Here is a 25,212-nt window from a genome sequence, read left to right as displayed (position 1 = left end):
GAAACACTCATGGTATTGGGGCAGTATTTTGAAAGCATGTTAAGAATTCAATATAAACAATTTTAAGATACATCTTTTGTGCTACAAAAGTACTTTTATTTACAGGCTCTATAATCTGAACCAGATCAAGCAGGATTCATATCCTGCTCTATACTGATAAAATGTTACATCAGTCCTGCATTCATACATTAAACAGACAGTATGAAATGTTGATATTAAAAGGCAACATTAAGTTTTAATATTATTTAGAAAAAACACTTGCCTACTATGGTGCAACATGGGACTCAGCCATGCCAGCACCAAATCAGCCCCCCCACTAATATGTACCATCAAAATGCCATTCACTTGATTCCTTGAAGGGGCTTTTAGATACATGTGAACTGCCACTGTCTCCAGCACAGGGTCAGACAGCCAACACTAACCAACAAAACCATTGCTGCATAAGTATGTCAGCAGTATTATATTTACAAGCTCGTTATTTGATCTTTCAAAACCCCTGCTTTATCAAGTACATAGCATGACCAAAAACCAAGTTTAAAAAAAAATGCTTGAGCACCATTTGTTTTGAGTATTTTTTAAAGGTTCAATGGGCAATGCCACTTTAACCACTTCAGACCAAGTATTTCTTGAAGCTGCAGATAATATTCTGGATTGAGAGCGTGCTGGTAAGGTTTTATTTATTTGTGGATTATGTTTAGAAACTTCCTGTGGCTTTAAAGCCGATCTCCTAATGTTTCCAATTGGAATAAAAAGATTACCAAGGACACAGTCAAGATCTCGTGGGTGTCCTTCTTGGGACAACTGGGAGAAATACAGAATTCTAGTTGCTCAGCCAATGAACCCGCATCATGGAATCTTGCTTAATATAAGGTTCAACTCACGAATATTTTTGATTATAATGAAGATTGGCAAGTACAAGTGAATCTTAACAATCCCTGCTTGTTAGTGAACCCTCTTACCAATGGAATGTTTGGTCCTTTTATTGACATGATATGCATGTTGCTTAAAAGCCCAATCTCCCATTACTTGGTAATACTTTCCTCCTAAATGAATAATCAATATGAACATTAGTTATATGCACAGGATTGTGACGTAGGCACTCAAGCACAGCAGAAAGGTGAAGCACTTCTGAATGTCAAACTTCTGATGCAAGTCACTGTAAATTAAAAACTTCCATAAATAATGCAAAACTGTACAGGTAAAATAAAAACAATTGAAAGAAAGGCTGCATCACAGTCCAGACACTGAGGTCAGACAAACAGTTATTTATCTCTCTTTACATTATCCTGTATTTTAAGGTAAGCATACACATTGTCTGGAACCTGTGATGCATTATGATCTACAGGGAGTTACAGCACTGACAGATAGTAAGCTCTGGCAACTACTCTGCAGCATTGATACATTTTTTTCACCATAAGATTCAATTCCAGTAGTGCTCATGGAAACTTTCAAAGCACTTACATCATTTAAAAAAATATTCAAGAACAATCATCACAGCACTTAAGATTTAATGTACATTTATTCTTAACATGTGGAACATATAGTATAAAGATTTTATACTGAATAAATGATATTCATTAAGCCAGAGGAAAAGGAGGAATTTACATCAAGTTTTAACTACATTATCTTGAAATACAAATATGCTGATTCGCACTGAAAAATTTTTGAAATTGTGTTTCTTCATTTTTTTTAAAATTTCTGATCAATACCTGTACTTAAACCTTTTCCACACCTTGATTATGAAGCAAAATGTGATCAGCTGCTCTCCTTGAAATAGAGCATGACTTTATACATACAGAAACTTGTACATCACCCTCATTGGAGATATGGCCAAAATATATAATAAAAAAAATAATTAAAATCTACCACTTTCTTTAAACCTTACCACATCATGGAGAGAGAAAAACTGTAAACCTCATCCTAAAAGAAACAAAAAACAAACACAACAGAAATAGTTTGAGGGTATGTGCAATGTACAACTTCTATATACAGTACAGCCTTTTGGCTGTGGAAAAAAAAAATCAAAGGATGAACTGAGTGAAGCAAGAAATGGCTGAGGACTGTCATACTGTGGAAGGTCAAGGAAGGTATGAATGACAGTATTGTGAGGAAGCAATTGTGTGTATTGCTTTCTCTCCCTCCCTGCAACCCAGATCAACAGTTTATTTGCTGCTAGACTAATGCATTTTAATTTCCGTGTTTGGACTAATGCACACCTGTTTTTTGATCCCCTACACCTAGATCACTAAGTTCTATTGCACAGAGCTTTCTGTGGTGTGTACATCAAAATTATTCTGGCGCTTTTTTTAACTTTTTCATATTTTTTAAGTGGTAAAGAATATTTAATTGTACAATGTTTGCCACATTTCAAAATTCACCTTTTTCGCTTCCAAAAATATCATACAAACATGAAAGAAACACCCAAAGGGAATCTAGGGATAAAGATGACCCCCACTGTACTAGACAGCAACTTTGGTTAAAAAAATGTTTTAAAAAGTACTTACACATAGACAGCAAATATTTATTTCCATCTTATATTTGACCAAATTGACTACCTTTTTAAAGCCCAATTTAGTAAATGGGGCAGAGGAGCAAAGATGCTTTTTGTTGTTGGATAAATAACAGAAGTGGTCAATCAATTCTTTTGTCTTCACTCACACATGCTTGGCTTCCCACTTCTGTCATAATTGACCAATCATGAACAGTGTATCACAAATAACAGATGCAACCATAGAGTTCAGAACAGATGATATAGAAATATCTAGCAAGCGGCCCTCATATAAAACAAATTCTGAGCGATTCTCTTCTATCCTAGCCATGGCAAGCAAAGCCTTGGCTGCTCGACACATCATGTGCACACTGGTTGGTTCAATAGGTGGAGGCTGCATGTGCATCAAATTCGGCTGACTGTGCTGAAGTTGGACCACAGTAAGGCCATCCTCAAGGAAGCTGATCAGATTGCTGATGCTTCCTTTTTGCACAGCGATAGCTCTAGCCACCAATGTGTCCCCCTGGGCAAAGTTTGACAACAAAGCAACGGACATTTCTCGGCAGACTGAAATTCTTCGGTCTCCCACGTACCTAACCAAAGTAGCATATAATTTCTCCTGACGGCTGAAAGGGGGTGTTGCCAGAATGAGATCTACATTATTGTCCTGAATGCTGAGTTTACATAAAGTCTCCAACACAAGTCTCTGTGGTGACAGCACTGAATTAGGTCCCACTGTTGGGAAAGGATCCTGGGCTTCCGCTGAAGGGCAGACCATCCAGTGTAGCAAGCCATCCAAAATTGGCAAACAAATGCTTTCTGGGTATACAGACAGGTCCAGCTGCCCGGAAATGTTGGCTAAAGTAACTAACGTGTTCTCCCGTAAAACCTCAAGGCAATCCCACCACCATTCATCTTTGTTGCAGGCTACCCCTTCGTCCTCTTCTTCCTCTTTCTCATAAGTTCGTGGTGTTCTCTTTCTTTCTGGATGCTCATGATGAAGCAAAATTAGCTTCCCCAAAATAAGTATTAGGCCCGAGTGCTTTGACATTTCAGCGTCATTCCCAGGCACAAAAGACAAGCTACGAACTATATTTGACACACATATGCAACGTTTTGCCAAAGAGTCCCGCCAATCAGAGATTGTGCACAATGGAGTCTCATCACGGCTACAAGGCTCATCCTCCAATAACTTTATATTTCTGTGTGCTTTTGCTTGGTGGATACCAAATAGAAACTTACTGCTGCCTGTTTCAGAAGTCAAACGATTAGAATTGTCTTCTGGTAGAGCTCCTGGCCGTGCTGATAATACATCATCTATTGTTGCTGTGATACTCTTTTCTGGCTGCTCTTCTGTATTTAGGTTTTCAAAGATCTCATGTTCTTTCGTTTTTTTCTCTTTACTTGGACCGCTTAAGCATGCCTGCACCTTCTTGCGAGATAGCATTTTCATTTTACTCTCAAAATGGGTCTGAATGTGCTCTGTTGTGTCACCTCCACCAATCTTCCAATGGAGCAATCCACTATCAAATTCTTGAACTCTACCAAGTTTATTTGTACGATCAACTACAAAAAGATCCTTTTTCTTCACAATCTTCAATGGCAGTCTGTCAAATTTACTGGCTTGTTTTGGTTTCTCACCACCAACCTGTGAATCATTTGTTGCAAAGTTGACTCGGCTGTCTTCACTTCCAGACTGGCCATCTTCCTCTTCGTCAGTGTCATCACTATCAGAGTCATTGCAATCATCATCATAATCTAGCTGTTCTTCACCCTCCTCCTTCTTAATATCATCCACAGTATGGTTAACATAATCTTTCTTAAAAGCATCTGGATCAAGGAGAGCCTTCTGACCTGGATCGCCAACCTCATATTCTTTTAAAATTCCAAATATTTCTCTCAAACATTTTCGGAAATATTCCACCAGAAGTTCCAAGAAACCAGACAACTGTAAGAAAAACAGAAATAAAAGGATTTTCAAACCATTCGTATTGTCTTCAGTTATTCAATTTATTTATCATACAGACTTTCAATGAGCTTACAAGGTTGCCTTTGGGACCCAAAAGGATGTTCTTAAGGTCATTAGATCTGTCTATGTTAGCTTTACCTACTGGTCCAGATATCATGTACCGTCTGTACATTGTTTTGACTTTTCTATGTTTCTGTACATTTTGATATTACTATCAGTTTATTGTGCTGCTGCAATCACTTTAATGCACTTTCTGAATAGGGAATACAGGCTTTCAAAAATTAGGACAGGAACATAGTATATCTCCAATATTAATTGTCTCATTCAGTGTCATTCATAAGACTTCAATGATTCACTCAATGGCTTGGCGTCCAATTCCTTCTGCAACAATGAGTTTCACAGATTCATCTATCCCTGGCTGAAGAAATTCCTCATTTTAGGTCTAAATGGTGATACCTTCACTGTGAGACTGTGCTCACATATCCTAGTCTCTCTTACTATGGAAACATCTTCTCCATGTCCACATCCTGTAATTTTCAATCAGATCCCACAACTCCACCACCACCTCCCCCCTCCCCCCTCCCCCCCCCCCCCCCCCCCCAACTCCCACTGCTGCCCTGCCCCACTATCATACTTCTACACTCCATTGAGTAAGACCAAGCATCCTCAACCACTCCTCCATGCCCTTCACTCCTAGGATCATTCTTGTCAACCTCATCCGGACTCCCTCCAATACCAACATGTTTCTTCAGACATAGGGCCCTAAACTGCTCACAAAAATTCTGAATGCATTCTGACTAGAGGCTTATACAGCCTCAGCAGTACAACATTGCTCTTGTTTTCCACCCCTCTTGAAATGAGTGCCAACACTGCACTTACCTTCCGAACTGCCAACTGACCCTTCATGTGAACCTTAAGAAAATCATGAACTTGGACTCTCAAGTCCTTTGCACTTTAGATTTCTGAACTCTTTCCCTATTTAGAAAAGAGTCACAGAATAGAACATGAATCATACAATACAGAAGAGGCCTTTTGGCCCAACACGTCTGCACCAACAAAATAACTACTCTAAATCTACACGTACTATGCCCATAGCCTTGAATGTCATGACAGACTGCAGAAGTTCAAGGTGGCAGCTCACCACCACTTTTTCAAGGGAGACCAGCCATTGGCAATAAATGCTAGCCAATTTACATCTCTATTCTTCCCACTAAAATGTATGATCTCACACTTTGCCTACTCTCCTTGCCTGTCCAAGTCTTTCTACAGCCTTCCCACTTCCTCAACACTACTTGCCCCTCCAACTATCTTTGTGTCATCTGTAAACTTAGTAACAAAGCCTTCACAGTTCCTTCATCCAAATTGTTAATCCAATGACCCCAGTCAAACTCCACTTGTAACTGGCTGGCCATTCTGAAAAGACCCCTTTACCCCCACCCTTTGACTTCTGCTAGTCAACAAATCCTCTTTCGATGCCAGTACCTTGCCCCTCACACCATGGTCTCTTATTTAATTTAGTACCTCCTGTGTGGTAGCTTACCAAAGTCTTTTGTAAATCCAAACATATCACGTCCACTTGCTCTCCTTTGTCTAACTTACTTCTTACCGTCTCAAAAGTTCTAACAGATTTGTCAGGCATGACTTCCACTTGACAAAGCTGTGTTGACTCTGTTCTATTTTACCTTGGACTTCCAAGTATTCTGCAATCTCGCCCTTAATCGGGGACTATAAAATCCTATCAATGAAAATTCATTTTTAGTATTGCAAAAATAAGATTGCTGCTATATGCAAATCCTTTTGGGAATTCCGCTTTAGTATCTTTTCAAACTGGAATATTTCTTCAAGATTTTAAAATTTATTTTATTTTAGCAAAGTTATTTAATTTTTGAGTATAGGGATTTTGGAATTTTAACTTTTGGGTGCAATGTTTTAATGTATTTTTCTGATGAGAAATGCCCTAAAGAACCTAACTGTTGGTTAGGTTCTTCAATTCTTCATTAGTCTTCATTGGTTATAATGGAAAAATCTGATTAGTTAAAGAAATTTCATTTAAAAACATGCATCTTTTAGGTTTACAGTTACAATGTTAAGTGAGGAATTAATACTTATCAAAATTACTTGAGTTCTCCATATTCAAATACAGAATATTACTGCAACAGAAATAAAGTGAAAGCTACTCAAGACAATTTTCTTTAAACCGAGTTTATGCATATACAGAGAAACCTCGATTATCCAGCATTCAAATATCCGTATTTCAGATTACCTGAATAAGAGTGCAAGGTCCCAATGCATGGCTAAACTATGTTATCCAGCATTCGATTAACCAAATGAAATACTCCCCCACCCGTGGCCTTTGTTTAATTGAGGTTCCTATGTAGAACTAATTTGAAGAATTATTAGCCTTTCATAACTGAACAACCAGTTTCACAAAGTTTTGCCAAGTTCACATCCGAAAAGCTGCTGATAAAGTTGCAAGTTGATAGAAAGCATGAGAAGGAGGACAGATTTTTGAAGTCAACAACATATTGTCCACAATTATGATGAGAAGCCACTTCAAGAACAATCCACAAAACTGTACATTTGTACTGTCCATTTCTCACATCAACCACCAACACACATCACTTCTTGATGATGTGGTTTCCACTATACAAGGGACACCAAACACAGACTATATGAATATTTTATGGAACACTTATGTCAGTCTGAAAACATGACCCCGAACTTCCTGTGACTTGCCATTTTAATGCATTATCTTCCTCTCATGGTGCATAATATATATCTGTCTTAGCTCTGCTAACATTCAGTGAAGCACATCACATGCTGGAGGACTGGCACTTCACTTTCTGACTAGGTCCTTTTCAGTCTTTTGGACTTAACACCGAGTTTAACGACTTCAAACCATGAACTCTGTCCTCCATTGTGATAACACCCTTCCTCCCCTTCTAACCACCACCATCTTGTGTCCGCAGCTCAGCTTTACGCTGTGCTTTCAGTCAGAGGTTATCCACATTCTGGACAAATGGTTGAAGGGTCACTAGACTCAAATGTTAACTCTCCTTTCTCTCCACAGATGCTGCCAGACCTGCCGAGCTTCTTGAGCAATTTCTGTTTTTGTTTTAGAACTTCAGCATTCATAGTTCTTTGTTTTTTATTTGGGTAAGTTGCCTGTCTTTAATCTACAACTGTTACAACTCACTTTTCAGTTTCAAAGTCATATTAAACTCAAAAGTGTTAACTGTTCCTCTCCATAGATACATCCAGATCTACTGAACTTCTCTAGCACTTTGTTTTTATTTCAGATATCCAGCATCTGCAATAATTTGCTTCTATTCAATAATTCAGACTGCTGATAATTGTTGCAGTTTCATTTGAATGCCTGTAAACGCAAAATCTCCAGCAGTAATTATTTTACTTTAGTAGCTAAAGCCCTATTAAACTAAATTGGAATACAAAGTACTGAAATGCAAATTATGTCACTGAGTATCTGAAAAAAAGTAAAAGACAAATTGCTATTTTCGGTGGAATCCGTTAGAACATCTTCCAATAATCAGTGTGCAGCTTTTTCTTTATCTGCAGTACAAAATTGTTCATGTACCAGAAAGCATTTTTCACTCGGAAGATCAACTGTCCATGGACACTACTGACTGTTGAAGAAAACCAGACAATGCCTGGAAATGACATGAAAGGAAGAAAATACTTTAAGTTATGCCAAGTAGCATTACATGGGTTTGTAATGCAATCATTTAATATGATTGCTCAATTGATTAATGCAGTGAGAAGAATTTTGGAAAATTTCAGTAAGAATAAGACAGACGACTGAAATGGACAGAGACACAGCAGATATATTTTGACACAGCGATATATAAAGGGAGGCATTTTGCAAAGAGATGCAAGAACAGAAAGGTCTCTATGTTTATGAACATTGGCATACTGGGCCAAAAGGCCTTTTACTGTGTTATATCTTTTAAATACTCACACTGTTAAAGGTACTCGGACAATTTCAGAAAGCTCTTTTTAAAAAGAAAACATGTGGAACTGTGTCTTTATAAATAGAGTACAAAAGCCAGGATGTTATGTAAAACCTTTAACTGTCATTGGTAAAGCCTCTGTTGAAGCAGTGCATCCAATTCTAAGTACTGCATTTTGGAAGGATGTCAATGTCGTTTAGAGAATAATTACTAGAATAGGATGAGGGATTCAGTTACGTGGAATGTCTGGACAAATTGGGATTGTACTCCTTAGAGCAAAGAAGTTTAAGGAGATGTGGAATAGAAATGCTTAAAATGAGGCATTTTGATATAGCAAACAGAGAGAAAGTTTCCACTAGAAGGAGAGTTAATAATCAGAGAATTTCTATGGTGTGAAAACAAGCCATTTGGCTTCTCGAGTTTGCATCGACTCTCCAAACAGCATCCCAACCAAAGTACAGACATACAATACCTAGTCAAAAATCAAATCCCCAAAATAATATTCAATGTTTAAGGTCAAACATGCATAGGCTATTACACGATATCCTAACGAACAGCTTGACAATACAATCGAATTTATGGCAACTCATTTTACGATCCTACTGTTCTGTTTCATCTTGTCCCTTTATTGGTTTGATCACAATATCTTAACAGGAGAATGAAAAATATGAAAACTGATTCCCTGTTTAACAGTACTGTCCATGTATTGACAGCAATGAACCACATAAGTTCAAGGCAGGGACTCCATACCACCTTTGCAAGGGAAATTATGGATCCAATGCTGGGCTAGCCAGTGACACATACAGTTCATCTAAGAGTAAGAATAAAGAAGAAACTCTGCAATTAAATGAAATATCACTGCAAAAACAAATCAGCTCACCTGATTTCCCTGATTCTGTTGATAGAACAGAATTTTCTATTATTAAGGTTGCGGAAGCACAGGATGTGAGAAAAAAAAAGATGTATTGCAGGTGAAAATAAATCCAGTCAATAATACTGAACATCAGACATCCCGTTTCATTCAAAGTCTAAGACCACAGGATTTTTAAATTATACAACTGAACATTTTAATTACAGGAAAATCACTTACTTGGGAGAGGTTGAATGTGGCTACAGTGCTATCATCATAAAGTAAGATGTTGATGGTGTCCAGAGCCCAAGTGCTTTCAGCCAACAGACCAGATTTGAGGGACATCATAACTCTCCATGCCTCTGGAGTTCCTGAAAAAAAGTAAAAGAATCATTTATCAGTAAGATGACACTAGAATTTTTCTTTTAATCAATAAACAAGAAAAAAGTGATGTATTTTGAAGAATGAGGAGTCAAAACAAACTAAATGTTGAGTGTCATAGAAATTCAGTAGGGATGGCAGTTGGAGAAAGAGTTAACGATTTGAACTCAAAATGACTTTTCTTTGGAAAATGAATCAGATTGGACTTGAAATATTCACCTTGTTTCTCTCATCACAAGATGCTGCCATACCTGCTGAGTTTCTCCAGAACTTTGTTTATATTTCAGTTATCCAGCATCCCAGTATTTTGCTTTTAATGTACTAAATAGTGCAATTCTTAGAAGGTCTGGAAAGAAATACTTGTGGCTGTGCATACATAGGCCTTTGAAGGTTTGCAGGTCAATTTGAGAAAGCTGTTAACATCCTGGAAACAAAAGTCCACTTATCCCCCAGAAGTTGGCCCAATGCTATTGTGAGACATAACTCCAAAACTTTGCCATAAATGCCTTAATACCTTTGGTTAACAAAAACCTTTCAATCTCAATTTTTACTTTAACAACTGGTTCTAGCATGAGAGCATCTAGCGTGAGAAAAGAACAAGGAAGAAATATAGTTGAGTTCGCAATGTAGATGCCCATGGCATACCCCAAATGACATCCACCCAACTCTGCCAGTTCCTGCCAGTGGTCCTAATCACTGTTGTTTGCTGCTCAGATGATTTTCATTTGTAGGTCAGTTTCAAATTTCTACTAATCTTTGTGTGAACAAATGCTTCCTGATTTCTTTCCTGAAGAGTTTGGCTCTAATTTTTATACCATGGGCCCCAATTCTACAATCTCAATTCATTCTGTTAAATGCCTTGAAAACTGATAAGACTGCATGTTAACCATTTAAATTAAATGTAATATGGTTCTAGTTTGTTTAATTTTACCTTGTAGTTCAACCTAGAAAATCTATGCTGCACTCCCTCCTTGGTTTTAGATGATCTTTTGTAGGGTGATGCCCAGAACTGCATACAGCACTTCAGCACTGGTCTTATTTAGGGCGATGCATTGGTGAAGCAAGACTTATACAACCTCATTTCTAGTCCTCCAGGTATAGTGGCCAACATTTACTGAACTTGTTTTATTATTTTCTACACCTGTTCAGGGGATTTTAACAAGCTAGGTCCCACCCCTCAATCATTTTGGATCTTTGGTGTTTCTACCTGTTCACCATTTTGAAAGTACCCTGTTCTACACTTGGAGGGTCCATGATGGATGACCTAATTTTTTTTCAACTTTGAAATTCAGGTGCAAGTCCCACTCCAGGAATGACAGCCATAGAAGATGCATTTATAGTATGGCCCAGTAAGTTGATTATCAATCTGTAAATCTTCCAATACACATGTGGAAGAGTATTCTAGATGACCGTGCTTAAGATGGAGTGGAACCCTTCAAGATATGACACGGTGGCGATCCGTTATGGGAAACCTAGCAGAAAGCTATGGAAACATATAAAAACACATGCTTTGCCTGCCCCATATGTCACTAAAGAACAAAAAGAGGAATAATTGAGGCCCCATTACAGAATCATGGCATACCACATGATACATCCACCCAACTTGAGAACTTGATGTTAACCTTAATCTTTGTTGTCTTCCACTCAAATGATTTCTAAAACAGGTCAATTATTAGGCCTTCAATTCCATGGGTTTCAACTTTAGCTGTTACAAAAGTATGTAGAAATATACATAACATAAGACCTTAAGAGGTAGGAGCAGAAATTAGGCCATTCAGCCCATCAAGTCTGCTCCGCCATTCAATCATGGCTGATAAATTTCTCAATCCCATTAGTGTGTTCTGAGAGGTTTTGTAGCTCAGGTTGAGGTTCTGGATGTAGGTTTGTTCGCTGAGCTGGAAGGTTTGTTTTCAGATGTTTCGTCACCATACTAGGAAACATCTTCAGTCAGCCTCTGGATGAAGCTTCATTTGGTGACGAAACGTCAGAAAATGAACCTTCCAGCTCAGCGAGCAAACCTACATCCAGAACCTCAATCCCATTCTCCCGCTTTCTTCCAGAAACGCTTGACAGTCAAGAACCTATCTCTGTCTTAAGTGTAATCAATGCTATGGCCTTCACAGCCTTCTGTGGTAGTGAATTCCATAGATTCACCACACTCCTTATCTCCATTCTAAAAAGGTCTTCTCTTTATTCTAAAGCTGTGCCCTCAGGTCTCAGTCTCTCCTACTAATGGGAACATCTTTCCAGCATTCACTCTGTCCAGGCCATTCAGTATTCTGCATGTTTCAATTAGATCCCTCCTCATCCTTCTAAGCTCCATTCAGCATAGACCCAGAGTCCTCAAACGCTCCTCATATGTTAAGTTTTTCATTTCTGGGACTATTCTCATGAACTCCCGCTGAACTTGGTCCAGGGCCAGAAAATCCTTCCTGAGATATAGGGTGCAAAATTGTGCACAATACTCTAAATTTGGTCTTGCCAGATCCTTAAGGAGCATCAGAAGTACATCCCTGCTTTTATATTCAAGTCCTCTCAAGATAAATGCCAACATTGCATTTGCCTTCCTAACTACTGACTCAACCTGCAAGTTTACCTTGAGAGAATCCTGGTCTAGAACTCCCAAATCTTTTGTACTTCAGACATCTGAATGTTCTCCCCATTTAGAAAATAGTCCATGCCTCTATTCTTCCTACCAAAGTGCAGGACCTCACACTTTCCCACGTTGTATCCCATCTGCCACTTCTTTGCCCATTCTCCTAACCTGATCAAATCCTTCTGCAGCCTCCCTAACTCTTCAATACTACCTGCCCCTCTACCTATCTTTGCATCATCTGCAAACATAACCTGAATGCCCTCAGTTCCTTCATCTAGATCATTAATGTATGAAATGAAAAGTTGTGCTCCCAGTACCATTTGTCACTGGCTGCCACCCTGAGAAGGGTGTCCCTACTCTCTGCTTTTTGACAGACTGCCAATCTTCTATCCATGTTAGCACCTTGCCTCCAACACCATGGACCCTGATCTTATTAAGCAGCCTCCTGTTCGGCACTTATCAAAGGCCTTCTTGAAGTCCAGGTAGATAACATCCATTGGCTCTCCTTGGTTTAACTTGCTTGTTACTTCTGCAAAGAATTCTAGTAGATTTGTCAGGCATGACCTCCCCTTGATGAAACCATGTTGACTTTGCCCTCATTTACCATACACTTCCGAGTAATCAGAAATCTCATCCTTCACTTTGGACTCCAAAATCTTACCTATGAACGAGGTTAGCCTAATCTGCCTGAAGTTTTCTGTCTTTTGCCTTACTCCCTTTTTAAACAGGGAGGCTTCACAAATAGAAGCATACAACCCAGAGACAAGAAAATTAAGATAAGCCTTTGGTTGGAATGTCAAATTCAGGCCACCATACTTTAGAAGGGTGACAGACAAAATTTATTCAACACTGAATTGAAAGACTTCAATTATGTGGAAAAGATAGAGAAATTAGAGCATCAAGCAGAGAAGGGAGAAGATTCATTTAAAAAAGAACTGGAGAAATACTTGAAAAGAAAAAGAAAATTGCTCAAAAGAAAATTGCATTGTTACGAGGAAAATACAGAAAAGTTGAATTAATTAGATAGCACTTTCAAAAAGATTCAATTACCAAATCATTGAGGTGTTATCCATTTAATAAGTGAAACAGATGGCAGTATACTTCTTAAATGGTAAGAGACTAGAAAGCATAGATGTACGTAGGCACATGAATGCCCTCATCAATAAGTTACATGCAAATGCAGCAAGTAGGTAGGAGGTTTACCTATTTGTCAGCCTTTATCACAAAAAGATTTGAGTACAGGAATAGTGAAGCCTTGCTTCAATTACATATAGTCATAGAGATGTACAGCATGGAAACAGACTGTTTGGTCCAACCCGTCCATGCCAACCAGATATCCCAAACCTATCTAGTCCCACCTGCCAGCACCTGGCCCATATCCCTCCAAACCCTTCCTATTCATATACCCATCCAAATGCCTCTTAAATGTTGCAATTGTACCAGCCTCCACCACTTCCTCTGGCAACTCATTCCATACACGTACTACCCTCTGCGTGAAAAGGTTGCTCCTTAGGTCTCTTTTATATCTTTCCCCTCTCACCCTAAACCTATGCCCTCTAGTTCTGGACTCCTTGACCCCAGGGAAAAGACTTTGCCTATTTACCCTATCCATGCCCTTCATAATTTTGTAAACCTCTGTAAGGTCACCCCTCAGCCTCCGATGCTCCAGGGAAAACAGCCCCAACCTGTTCAGCCTCTCTCTATAGCTCAAATCCTCCAACTCTGGCAACATCGTTATAAATCTTTTCTGAACCCTTTCAAGTTTCACAACATCTTTCCAATAGGAAGGAGACCAGAATTGCATGCAATATTCCAGCAGTGGCCTAACCAATGTGCTGTACAGCTGCAGCATGACCTCCCAACTACAGTACTCGATACTCTGACCAACAAAAGAAAGCACACCAAATGCCTTCTTCACTATCCTATCTACCAGCGACTCCACTTTCAAGGAGCTATGAGAACCTGCACTCCAAGGTCTCTGTGTTCAACAACACTCCCTAGGACCTTACCATTAAGAGTAGAAGACCTGCTAAGATTTGCTTTCCTAAAATACAGTACCTCACGTTTATCTGAATTAAATTCCATCTGCCACTTCTTAGCCCATTGGCCCATCTGGTCAAGACCCTGTTGCAATCTGAGGTAACCCTCTTGGCTGTCCACTACACCTCCAATTTTGGTATCATCTGCAAACTTACTAACTGTACCACTTACGTTCGCATCCAAATCATTTATGTAAATGACAAAAAGGAGAGGACCCAGCACTGATCCTTGTGGCACTCCACTGGTCAAAGGCCTCCAGTCTGAAAAACAACCCACTACTACTCTCTGTCCTCTACCTTTGAACCAGTTCTGTATCCAAATGGCTAGTTCTCCCTGCATTCCATGAGATCTAACCTTGCTAATCAGTCTCCCATGGGGAACCTTGTCGAACGCCTTACCGAAGTCCATATAGATCACTCTGCCCTCATCGATCCTCTTTGTTACTTCTTCAAAAAACTCAATCAAGTTTGTGAGACATGATTTCCCATGCACAAAGCCATGTTGACTATCCCTAATAAGACCTTGCCTTTCCAAATACATGTACATCCTGTCCTTCAGGATTCCCTCCAAAAACTTGCCCACCACCGAGGTCAGGCTCACTGTTTCCCTGGCTTGTCCTTCTCGCCCTTCTTAAACAATGGCACCAGGTTTGCCAACCTCCAGTCTTCCGGCACCTCACCTGTAACTATCGATGATACAAATATTTCAGCAAGAGGCCCAGCAATCACTTCTCTAGCTTCCCACAGAGTTCTCGGGTACACCTGATCAGGTCCTAGGGATTTATCCACCTTTACCTGTTTTAAGACATCCAACACTTCCCTCCTCTGTAATCTGGACATTTTGCAAGATGTCACCATCTATTTTCCTTCCATATCCTTTTCCACAGTAAATACTGATGCAAAATATTCGTTTAGTATCTCCCCCATTTTCTGTGGTTCTACACAAAGGCTGCCTTGCTAATCTTTGAGGGGACCTATTCTCTCCCCAGTTATCCTTTTGTCCTTAATGTATTTGTAAAAACCCTTTGGATTCTCCTTAATTCTATTTGCCAAAGCTATCTCATGTCCCCTTTTTGCCCTCCTGATTTCTCTCTTGAGTATACTCCTACTGCCTTTATACTCTTCTAAGGATTCACTCTATCTATCCTGTCTATAACTTACATATACTTCCTTCTTTTTCTTAACCAAACCGTCAATTTCTTTAGTCATCCAGCATTCCCTATACCTACCAGCCTTTCCTTTCACCCTGACAGGATTATACTTTCTCTGGATTCTCTTATTTCTCATTCCTGAAGGCTTACCATTTTCCAGCCATCCCTTTACCTGTGAACATCTGCCCTCAATCAGCTTTCAAAAGTTCTTGCCTAATACCATCAAAATTGGCCTTTCTCTAATTCAGAACTTCAACTTTTAGATCTGGTCTATTTTCTTCCATCACTATTTTAAATCTAATAGAATTATGGTCACTGTCCCCAAAATGTTCCCCCACTGACACCTCAGACACCTATCCTGCCCTATTTCCCAAGAGTAGGTCAAGTTTTGCACCTTCTCTCATAGGAACATCCACATACTGAATCAGAAAATTGTCTTGTACACACTTAACAAATTCCTCTCCATCTAAACCTTTAACACTATGGCAGACCCAGTCTATGTTTGCAAAGTTAAAATCCCTACCATAACCACCCTATTATTCTTGCATATAGCGGACAGCTCCTTACAAGTTTGCTTCTCAATTTCCCCCTGACTATTATGGAGTTTATAATACAATCCCAATAAGGTGATCATCCCTTTCTTATTTCTCAGTTTCACCCAAATAACTTCCCTGAATGTATTTCCTGGAATATCCTCTCTCAGCTCAGCTCTAATACTATCCCTTATCAAAAATGCCACTCCCCCTCCTCCCTTTTTATTCTTCCTGTAGCTGTAGCATTTCTATCCTGGAACATTAAGCTGCCAGTCCTGCCCATCCCTAAGCCGTGTTCCTGTGGCGGGGCACGGTGGCACAGTGGTTAGCACTGTTGCCTCACAGTGCCAGAAACCCGGGTTCAATTCCCACCTCAGGCAACTGACTGTGTGGAGTTTGCACATTCTCCCAGTGTCTGCGTGGATTTCCTCCGGGTGCTCCAGTTTCCTCCCACAGTCCAAAAACGTGCAGGTAAGGTGAATTTACACTGTAAGTAATAATCTAATCTGATCCGAGTCCCATTCCCTTGATTATATAGCATCTGAAATAGTGCAGTTTTGGTCCCCTTACCTCAAAGAAGAACATTATGACCATAGAAGAAGTGCTATAAAAGTTTGCTAGACTTCATGGGATAGCAGGACTGCCCAATGAAACAGTTTGGGAAAATTGGGTCTGTTTTCTCTAGAGTTTTGAAGAACGAGAGGTAATCTCATTGAAACCTGCAAATTACTTAAAGGAATAGACAGAAAGCTACAACACAAAGGTACTTGTATATGAAACACAGAAAGCTAGCACATAAATGCAGCAGGTAATCATGAAGGCGAATGGAATGTTGGCCCGTATTTCAAGGAGATTAGAATACAAGCGTATGGAAGTTTAATTGCATCTGTTCAAGATACTGCTGAGACCACATCTGGAGTACCATGAACAGTTTGCTTCCTTTAAGGAAAGGTATAATTTAATAGGTAGTTCAGAGAAGGTTCACTAGATGATGCCCAGCATGGAAACACTATCTTATGAACAAAGGCTAAACAGATTGGGACTCTACTCACTGGTGTTCAGAATAATGAGAGGGATCTCACTGAAACACACTGGGATTCTTCAGGGCTTGATGGAGTAAATACTGAGAGGATGTTTCCCCTCATGGGAGAATCTGGGACCAGAGAACATAATCTCTGAATAAAGGTGCACCAAATTAATACTGAGACGAGGAGTTATTTCGTTTCTCAGAGGTTTGAGTGTCTTTGGAACTCCATGAGTTGTCGGGGCAGAGTCCTTGTGCATATTTAAGGCTGAGATAGATACAATCTTTATCAATAGAAGAATCAAGGGTAATGGGGAAAAACAGAGAAAATGGATGGATTGAAATGATGGAGTAGGCTCGAAGGGTCGAACAGCTTACTCCTGTTCCTATTACTTATGGTCTTAGGTGAAGGTAAGATGTTTCCCCAGTTGGGGTGTCTCGAACCAGCAACGAGGAGCTTTGTTTGTTTGGGGGTTGTGAATCTTTAGACAACCATCTGATGAAGAAGCAGTGCTCCAAAAGCTAGTGCTTCCAAATGAACCTATTGGGCTATAACTTGGTGTTGTATGGTTTTTAACTTTGTATACCCCAGTCCAACACCGGCATCTCAAAATCGTGAATCTTAAGAACACTCTCTACCCCAGGAGCTGCAGAAGTTTAGTCACTGAGCATATTCAGGATAGAGATTGGCAGACTTTTAAATACCGATAACATAAAGGGATGTAGAGATTCCATGGGGAAAAAGACACTGAGGTGGACAATCAATCTACTTTGTGACAATCTTGTTTCTATGTTCAGAAATATAGAATTCTATGATTCAAAGTTTCTTTAAACAAAAGGACACAGGTCAACAAAGCTCTTTAATTGAAAGGAAATGCAGCTTATTGGTCCCTTTAAATATGTTCTGGATTAGTGGTGCTGGAAAAGCACAGCAGTTCAGGCAGCATCCAAGGAGCTTCGAAATCGCGTTTCGGGCAAAAGCCCTTCATCAGGAATAAACAAACCTTTATTCCTGATGAAGGGCTTTTGCCCGAAACATCGATTTCGCTGCTCCTTGGATGCTGCTTGAACTGCTGTGCTCTTCCAGCACCACTAATCCAGAATCTGGTTTCCAGCATCTGCAGTCATTGTTTTTACCCCTTTTAAATATGTGCTTGTAACTCTGATTAGGCAGGCCTAATATGATAATTTTCTTTTCAGTGGGTCATAAACAATACCTTATTTTCTTAACATGGGATTCACAGAGGATTTTGGAGTGTGAACTTTCATTCTAGTGGAAGACCTATCTTGGTTGCAGTAGCTCTGTTGGCATTTTCAGATTTCAGAATCACTTCAGCAATTCTTGTGCAATGTTATCTTAAATGTGTAAAGCAGAAACACTTTATCAAACTGTGGAGCAAATCCATTGTTTGCAGAACAGAAACATAAATGAGCATGCTCAAATTTTGCATTATGATTGATAAATTTAATTCTGTCTAAAGTTTAAAAATCTTGTGTCATAGAGTCACGGAGCGGTACAATACGGAAACAGGCTCTTCGGTCTAACTTATCGATTCTGACCAGATATCCTAAATTAATCTAGTCCCATTTCCCTCTAAACCCTTCCTATTCATATACCCCTCCAGATGCCATTTAAATCTTGTAACTGTATTAGCCTCCACAACTTCCTTTGGTAGTTCATTCCATACACGCACCACCTAATGCACTAAAAAAAAAGCTCCTTAAGTCCCCTTTAAATCTTTCCCCCCTCACCTTAAGATTATGCTCTCTAGCTTTGGGCTCTCCCCTCTCGGGAAAAAAAAGATCGTGGCTATTTACTCTATCCATGCCCTGATGATTTTATAAACCTCCATAAGGTCACCCCTCAGGCTTCAATGCTCCAGGAAAATAGCCTCAGCCTCTTAGGCAGAAGTGAAGACTGCAAATGCTGGAAACCAGAGTTTAGATCAGAGTGGTGCTGGAAAAGCACAGTTAGTCAGGCAGCATCTGAGGAGCAGGAAAATCGACGTTTCGGGCAAAAGCCCTTCTTCAGAAATAGAGGCAGAAAGCCTCCAAGGTGGAGAGATAAATGGGATGGCGGTGGGGGGGGGGGGGGGGGGGGGGGGGGTGGAAATGATAGCAAAGAGTACAATGAAGTGAATGGGGGTGGTGATAGGTCAGAGGGGAGGGTGGAGCAGAGAGGTGGGAAGGGAGATTTGCAGGTAGGACAGGTCATGAGGACAGCGCCGAGCTGGAAGGTTGGAACTGAGTCAGGTGGGAGAGGGGAAATGAGGAAACTGGTGAAGTCCACATTGATGCCCTGGGGTTGAAGTGTTCCGACGCGGAAGATGAGGTGTTCTTCCTCAAGGCATTGCGTGATGAAGGAGCGGCGGTGGAGGCAGCCCAGGACCTGCATGTCCTCAGCAGAGTGGGAGGGGGAGTTGAAATGTTGGGCCACGAGATTGATTGGTGCAGGTGTCCTGGAGATGTTCCCTAAAGCGCTCTGCGAGGATGCATTTAGTCTCCCCAATGTAGAGGAGACCACATCGGGAGCAACGGATACAATAAATGACATTGGTGGATGTGCAGGTAAAACTTTGATGGATGTGGAAGGCTCCTTTGGCTCTGTGACTACCTGGACAGGTCCACGCCCCCCAACAACCCACCTTCCCGTCCTGGCACCCTCCCCTGCCACCGCTGGAATTGCAAAATCTGCACCCACACCTCATCCCTCACCATCATCCAAGGCCCCAAAGGAGCCTTCCACATCCAAAGTTTTACCTGCACATCCACCAATATCATTTATTGTATCCGTTGCTCCCAATGCTGTCTCCTCTACATTGGGGAGACTGGACGCCTCCTCGCAGAGCGCTTCAGGGAACATCTCTGGGATACCTGCACCAAGCAACCATACCACCCTGTGGCCCAACATTTCAACTCCCCCTCCCACTCTGCTGAGGACATGCAGGTCCTGGGCCTCCTCCACCACCGCTCCCTTACCACCCGACACCTGGAGGAAGAACGCCTTATCTTCCGCCTCAGAACACTTCAACCCCAGGGTATCAATGTGGACTTCACCAGTTTCCTCATTTCCCCTTGCCCCACCTTACCCCAGTTCCAAATTTCCAGCTCAGCACTGTCCTCATGACCTGTCCTACCTGCCAATCTTCCTTCCCACCTATCCGCTCTACCCTCCTCTCTGACCTATCACCTCCATCCACACCTCCACTCACCTATTGTACTCTTTGCTACCTTCTCCCCAGCTCCCCCCCCCACCCCACCCCACTTATCTATCCACCCTGGAGTCTTCCTTCCTCTATTCATGATGAAGGGCTTTTGCCCGAAACATTGATTTTCCTGCTCCTCAGATGCTGCCTGACCTGCTGTGCTTTTCCAGCACCACTCTGATCTAGTCAGCCTCTTACCTATAGCTCAAACCTTCCAACCTCAGCCACACACTTGTAAACTTTTTCTGCATCCTTCCAATAGCAGGGAGACCAGAACTGAATGCAGTATTCCCAAACTCGCCTAACCAATGCCTTATACAGCCAAAACATGAAATTCCAATTCCAATACACAATGTACTGACCAATGCACAAAGACAAGTGTACCAAACATCTACAAAAACAGCAATTGCTGGAAAAGCTCAGCAGGTCAGGCAGTATCTGTGGACAGCAATCAGAGTTAACATTTTGGGTCCAGTGACCCCTCCTGAGAACTCAAAAGTGAGGAATGGTCACTAGGTCCAAAACATTAACTCGAATTTCTCTCCACAGATGCTGCCTGACCTCCTGAGCTGCTCCAACAATTTCTGTTTTTGCTTCTGAATCCCAGCATTCACAGTTCTGTTTTTATTTAGTGTGCCAAAATCCTTCTTCACCTGTCTGTCTACCTGCACCCCAAGGTCTCTTTGCTCAACACTCCTCACCATCAAATGTTTAAGTCCTGCTCTGATTTGCTTTACCAAAATACAACACTCATATTTATTTGAATTAAACTCCATCAGCTACTTGTGGGCCCATCGGCCCATCTGATCAAGGTCCCATTGTACTCTGAGATAACCTTTTTCTCTGTCTACTCCATCACCAATTTTGGTGTCATCTGCAAACTTACTAACTATTCCTCCTATATTCACATCCAAGTACCTTATATAAATGACAAAAAGCAGTGGACCCAGTACAGATCCTTTTGGTATAACATTGGTCACAGGCCTCCAGTTTGATAAACAACTCTCAACACCACCGTGTCTCCTACCTTCAACTGGACTGGAGTGGGGCCTTAGGATGCAGGTTCATACTTCCTTGAAAATGGAGTCGCACATAGACAGGGTAGTGAAGGTGGCGTTTGGCATGTCTGCCTTTATAGGTCGGTGCATTGAGTATAGGAATTGTGATGTCACCTTGCGGCTGTAGAGGACATTGGTTAGACCTCTTTTGGAATACCGTGTTCAATTCTGGCCTCCCTGCTACAGGGTGGATATCATTAAACTTGAAAAATTGCAGAAAAAAGGTTTATAAGGATATTGCTGGAATTGGGAGGGGTTTCAGCTGAATAGGCTGGGGCTATTTTCGCTGGAGCATCAGAGACTGAGGGATGACCTTATGGAGATACTAGTCAGTGTGGACAGGCAAAATCATTGCAGAAATCTTTCTTAATAGCAAAACTGCTTCTGGAAATACCTGCAGAAACAACAATTGGTTTTGGCTCAATTATTTTAGAATCTCAGATCTATGGATTTTTTGTTAGCAAACCATATACAGGATATGGAACTAAGGTTGGCAAATGGGGTTAGGATATAGTGAAACCATCTTTTTGAATGGCATAACAGGTTCAAGGGATTGACTTGCATACTCTCGTTCCAATAAAAAAGATTGTACAAGTCTGCTATTACACTGTTAGCATGCTAATCAGGCTCAGATACCAGTCTGGTCATGGCAATCACCAATATTTGTTAGTTGATCCAAAGATAAGTGAACAAAACGATTGTCATTTTACTGATGTTACTAGTATCATTTTGTTTTCTGTATTAATTCTATTGACAAGCGTGTTGTTCGAACCAACTCTGTAAAATATACGGGTAAATGAATATATTGACCAAATGGGAGTAATTTTACTTAGACTAAGCGGTTAAATCACTCAGTTAGACAATTTAGAATTAGATTATAGGTCCAAACAGTCTGTTAAAATTAGGTCTTTACAAGACTCTAGCACCTAAGGCAAATCAATTTGGCTAACCCTAGTTAAGGCACGTGTGTATAACATCTCTGCTATTTGCAGAAATGGATAGATGAGAAATAAAGCAAGACCGATTAATGCTTTTGTTTAAGCAAGGTTATTTGGTCCATGACCACTTGACATTAAATTCCATTTCCTATGAGACCTATTAATGAAATAGTTTTGTGAACAGTCTTTAAAGCTGTGAGTGGCAGTATCAGTTAATATAAAAAAATTTGAGACTTTTATTGCTCAGATTTGTTTGGGCAATGGTATTCAAACTTATTCTATACTTCAACTATGTGTCATCTTTCTCATTTTGATTTTTTAAAACACCCAGTCAGGGGATTATTGACAGTTCTGAGGTAAGACAGGGTATGTTATATAATTAAGGATATCATATTGCACCATTATGTCGAATCACTTTAAGACAAATTTCCTGATAATCTAAGACAGAAGAAAATCTACAACATGAGAAAATCAATTTGAAAAAGAATATGAGATTTGGAGATGATATCCTCCAAGCCCTTCTAATTGGAGGGAAGTAGTGAATTCATCTCAAATTGGGATAAAATATCTACAAACAGCAAATATGCTAAGCAATAAAGTGGCAACATGCACTGGGATGAAGTTGAGGGAATTTTTAATGTAAAATTTTGAGGGTTAACAAAACAACATTACTGCAAATTTCTCAACGTTTTTGTAGCTAGGACGAACAGTATCACCTAACGTCTTGATAAATACAATTATTTTGACAATACCTATGCTTGGATGGGCTCCATTAAATTTGTAGCAGTTAAAAAGATCGTGTAAGAATTTTCACGTTGCCCTTTCAGTTATATTCATTGATACACAACTTCTAGTGATCGAGTGACATTTGGGGGTAAAATGGATACTGATTACATTTAAGAACATGTCTCACATCAACCAGAAATAAACAAACTCGAAATATTGTGTTATTGCAAAATGAAATAGCAAGAGGAAAGGCTTTTCTATGATAGCAGTTCAGCAAGGAAGGAAAATATTGTATCATCTATCACGGGAGAGACAACGAGGCAGATACTGCCTCGACTATTGGGCATTGAGCACTGCATATAGATAGATTTAGGTGAGAAAAAAATGAATGGAGGCTTGAGTGACAGATCAACATTGGGCTGGATAGAATGGGCAGAATGGCCTATTTCTGCACCATATATCCAATGCAATCCTATGGGAGGACTCTACAAAGGAAGATTGTTATGGCACTTTGTATACTGACTATACAGACTGCATAATTATCTAAACTTCCCATTCAGTTACTAAATCAAATACCTATCCATACAACTAGCATGCTTTTAATAAGGCACATAGGCAGCTTAAACAACCGTTTCCATTAAAGACACATACTTTATCCTGAAAGGAGAAAACGTTGACATAAGTTGACAGGGAAGGCAAATAACATTTGGAAACTGTGTCCACTGAAGATGGTGCTTGGCTGCTTGCAGCCAATTCAGAGACCTTGAAGCAATATTATGACCTGTGCACCATCAGATCAGCGGCATACGAGTGGTACATTTGGCTTTTCAAAGTTGGCATTAATTGCATGTCACTACATGGCTCCATACCAATGACCAGAAACAAGCCTGATAGGATACAGCTCTTTAACAGCAGGTATGCCACTGGATAGTTCCAGCATAGAATTCAGACCCTAATGACCACAAAAACAGGGAAGTAGGAATTTAGTACATTTTTAAGAAGTTACCTGTTGCTTTCACCCTTGTGCAACCTGTAGAATAACATCAACATTTGCTGAGAAATAAAACAGACTAACAACATATTTTAATGAAAACATTTTCACTACGCTGAATATTACTGTATGTACAATGTTGCAGTTATGCAGTAGAGCTCATATGTTGAAGCCAATTTTACTTTTATGGGCTTTAAAGAGCAAAGAACGACAATACTCATTGTACAAAAAGGACAGCTGACATGTGTGCCTGCAATAAACCAACGATAGAGTGTACAGATAGCTATGGCAAACCAAATGAGGTATGGGCATAACCAATAGTTGGTCCTCTGATGCATTAACCTTCTTTTTCTCATCCCTGTCTCAGGTTTCTGTCAACAGTATTGTATGCTGTACCTATGTTTCTGGGTGGGTCAGGGCTGGAGGGAAGATGAGAAATACAGATGTTTGCTGAACAGATTCCTTATTTTCCTTATAACTTTATGCATAATATGATTTCAGTGACTCAGTTTTATCAGACATGGAATGATTTAATGTGCAGAATTTCACAAAGCAGCTATAATTGAATTTTAATGCAGAACCTGTAGTAATGTGTGTGAAAGGTGCTGAAGCACTGTGCAAATTTATAAATAAACACAGCTTGGTACAAAATCAAAAGAAAGCATTAATATTTGCATTGTGGGGGGGTAAGCTCTTACATAATAATATAAATCAGTAATTTGTAATAACCGTTTTAAAGCTATGCATGCAGCCCTTTTTTTGCATTGTCATTATAAATTCCTACTTCCCCGATTATAATAGTACTGCTCATATAAAGTAGTCAAGATGTAATGCAATCCTTTGGCCAGTAATAACATTGCAGCACCTTTATTTGTTGGACAGTAGAATTCCAATGCAACAAATTTAAGAGGGAGGTTTCTCATAAAAGATGGAATTTTCATTAAATGGCATCGACTTTGATCTCAGTCCTTCTCTAAGTGCTTCACAGTCAATACAGGACTTTTAAAGTGTTATCAATGTTGCAATGTTGGGAAACGCTGACAACAATTTGTGTATTGCAAGATACCATCTACAACAATAAGATGCAAGATAAGACCATTTACTTGTGATGCTGGGATTTCTTTTCAAATAGTGCCAGCTGATCTTTTATGACTTCCCAAGTAGGCAGATGGACACTTCATTCAACAAGAACCATAGAAATAATAAGCACAGAAGTTGTCCATTTGGCCCACACGAAAACACCTAGTTACCCTTTCTAATCCCATCTTCCTGCTGACAACCCATAGTCCTGCAG

The 25,212-nt window shown here is 40.1% G+C and overlaps 1 protein-coding gene across 13 annotated transcripts in view; it reads right to left on the bottom strand.

Moving 5' to 3' along the window:
• Window positions 1–1,500: 1,500 nt before the first annotated feature.
• arid1b (AT-rich interactive domain 1B) overlaps window positions 1,501–25,212 on the bottom strand; it is a 590,298-nt gene continuing 566,586 nt past the window's right edge. For all 13 annotated transcript variants that reach the window (XM_072581056.1, XM_072581059.1, XM_072581057.1 and 10 more), the window contains 2 exons: window positions 9,516–9,646; window positions 1,501–4,436 (listed from right to left, as the gene is read on the bottom strand). In XM_072581056.1, coding sequence (XP_072437157.1) covers window positions 2,682–4,436; window positions 9,516–9,646 — 1,886 coding nt within the window. In that variant the 3' untranslated portion in view covers window positions 1,501–2,681. The remainder of the gene's footprint in view (window positions 4,437–9,515; window positions 9,647–25,212) is intronic.

The sequence above is a fragment of the Chiloscyllium punctatum genome, chromosome 11, assembly GCF_047496795.1.
Source record: "Chiloscyllium punctatum isolate Juve2018m chromosome 11, sChiPun1.3, whole genome shotgun sequence".
In the NCBI taxonomy this organism is placed as follows: domain Eukaryota; kingdom Metazoa; phylum Chordata; class Chondrichthyes; order Orectolobiformes; family Hemiscylliidae; genus Chiloscyllium; species Chiloscyllium punctatum.
Note: the sequence above shows the minus strand (reverse complement) of the source record. Positions and strands in the feature narration are given on the sequence as shown.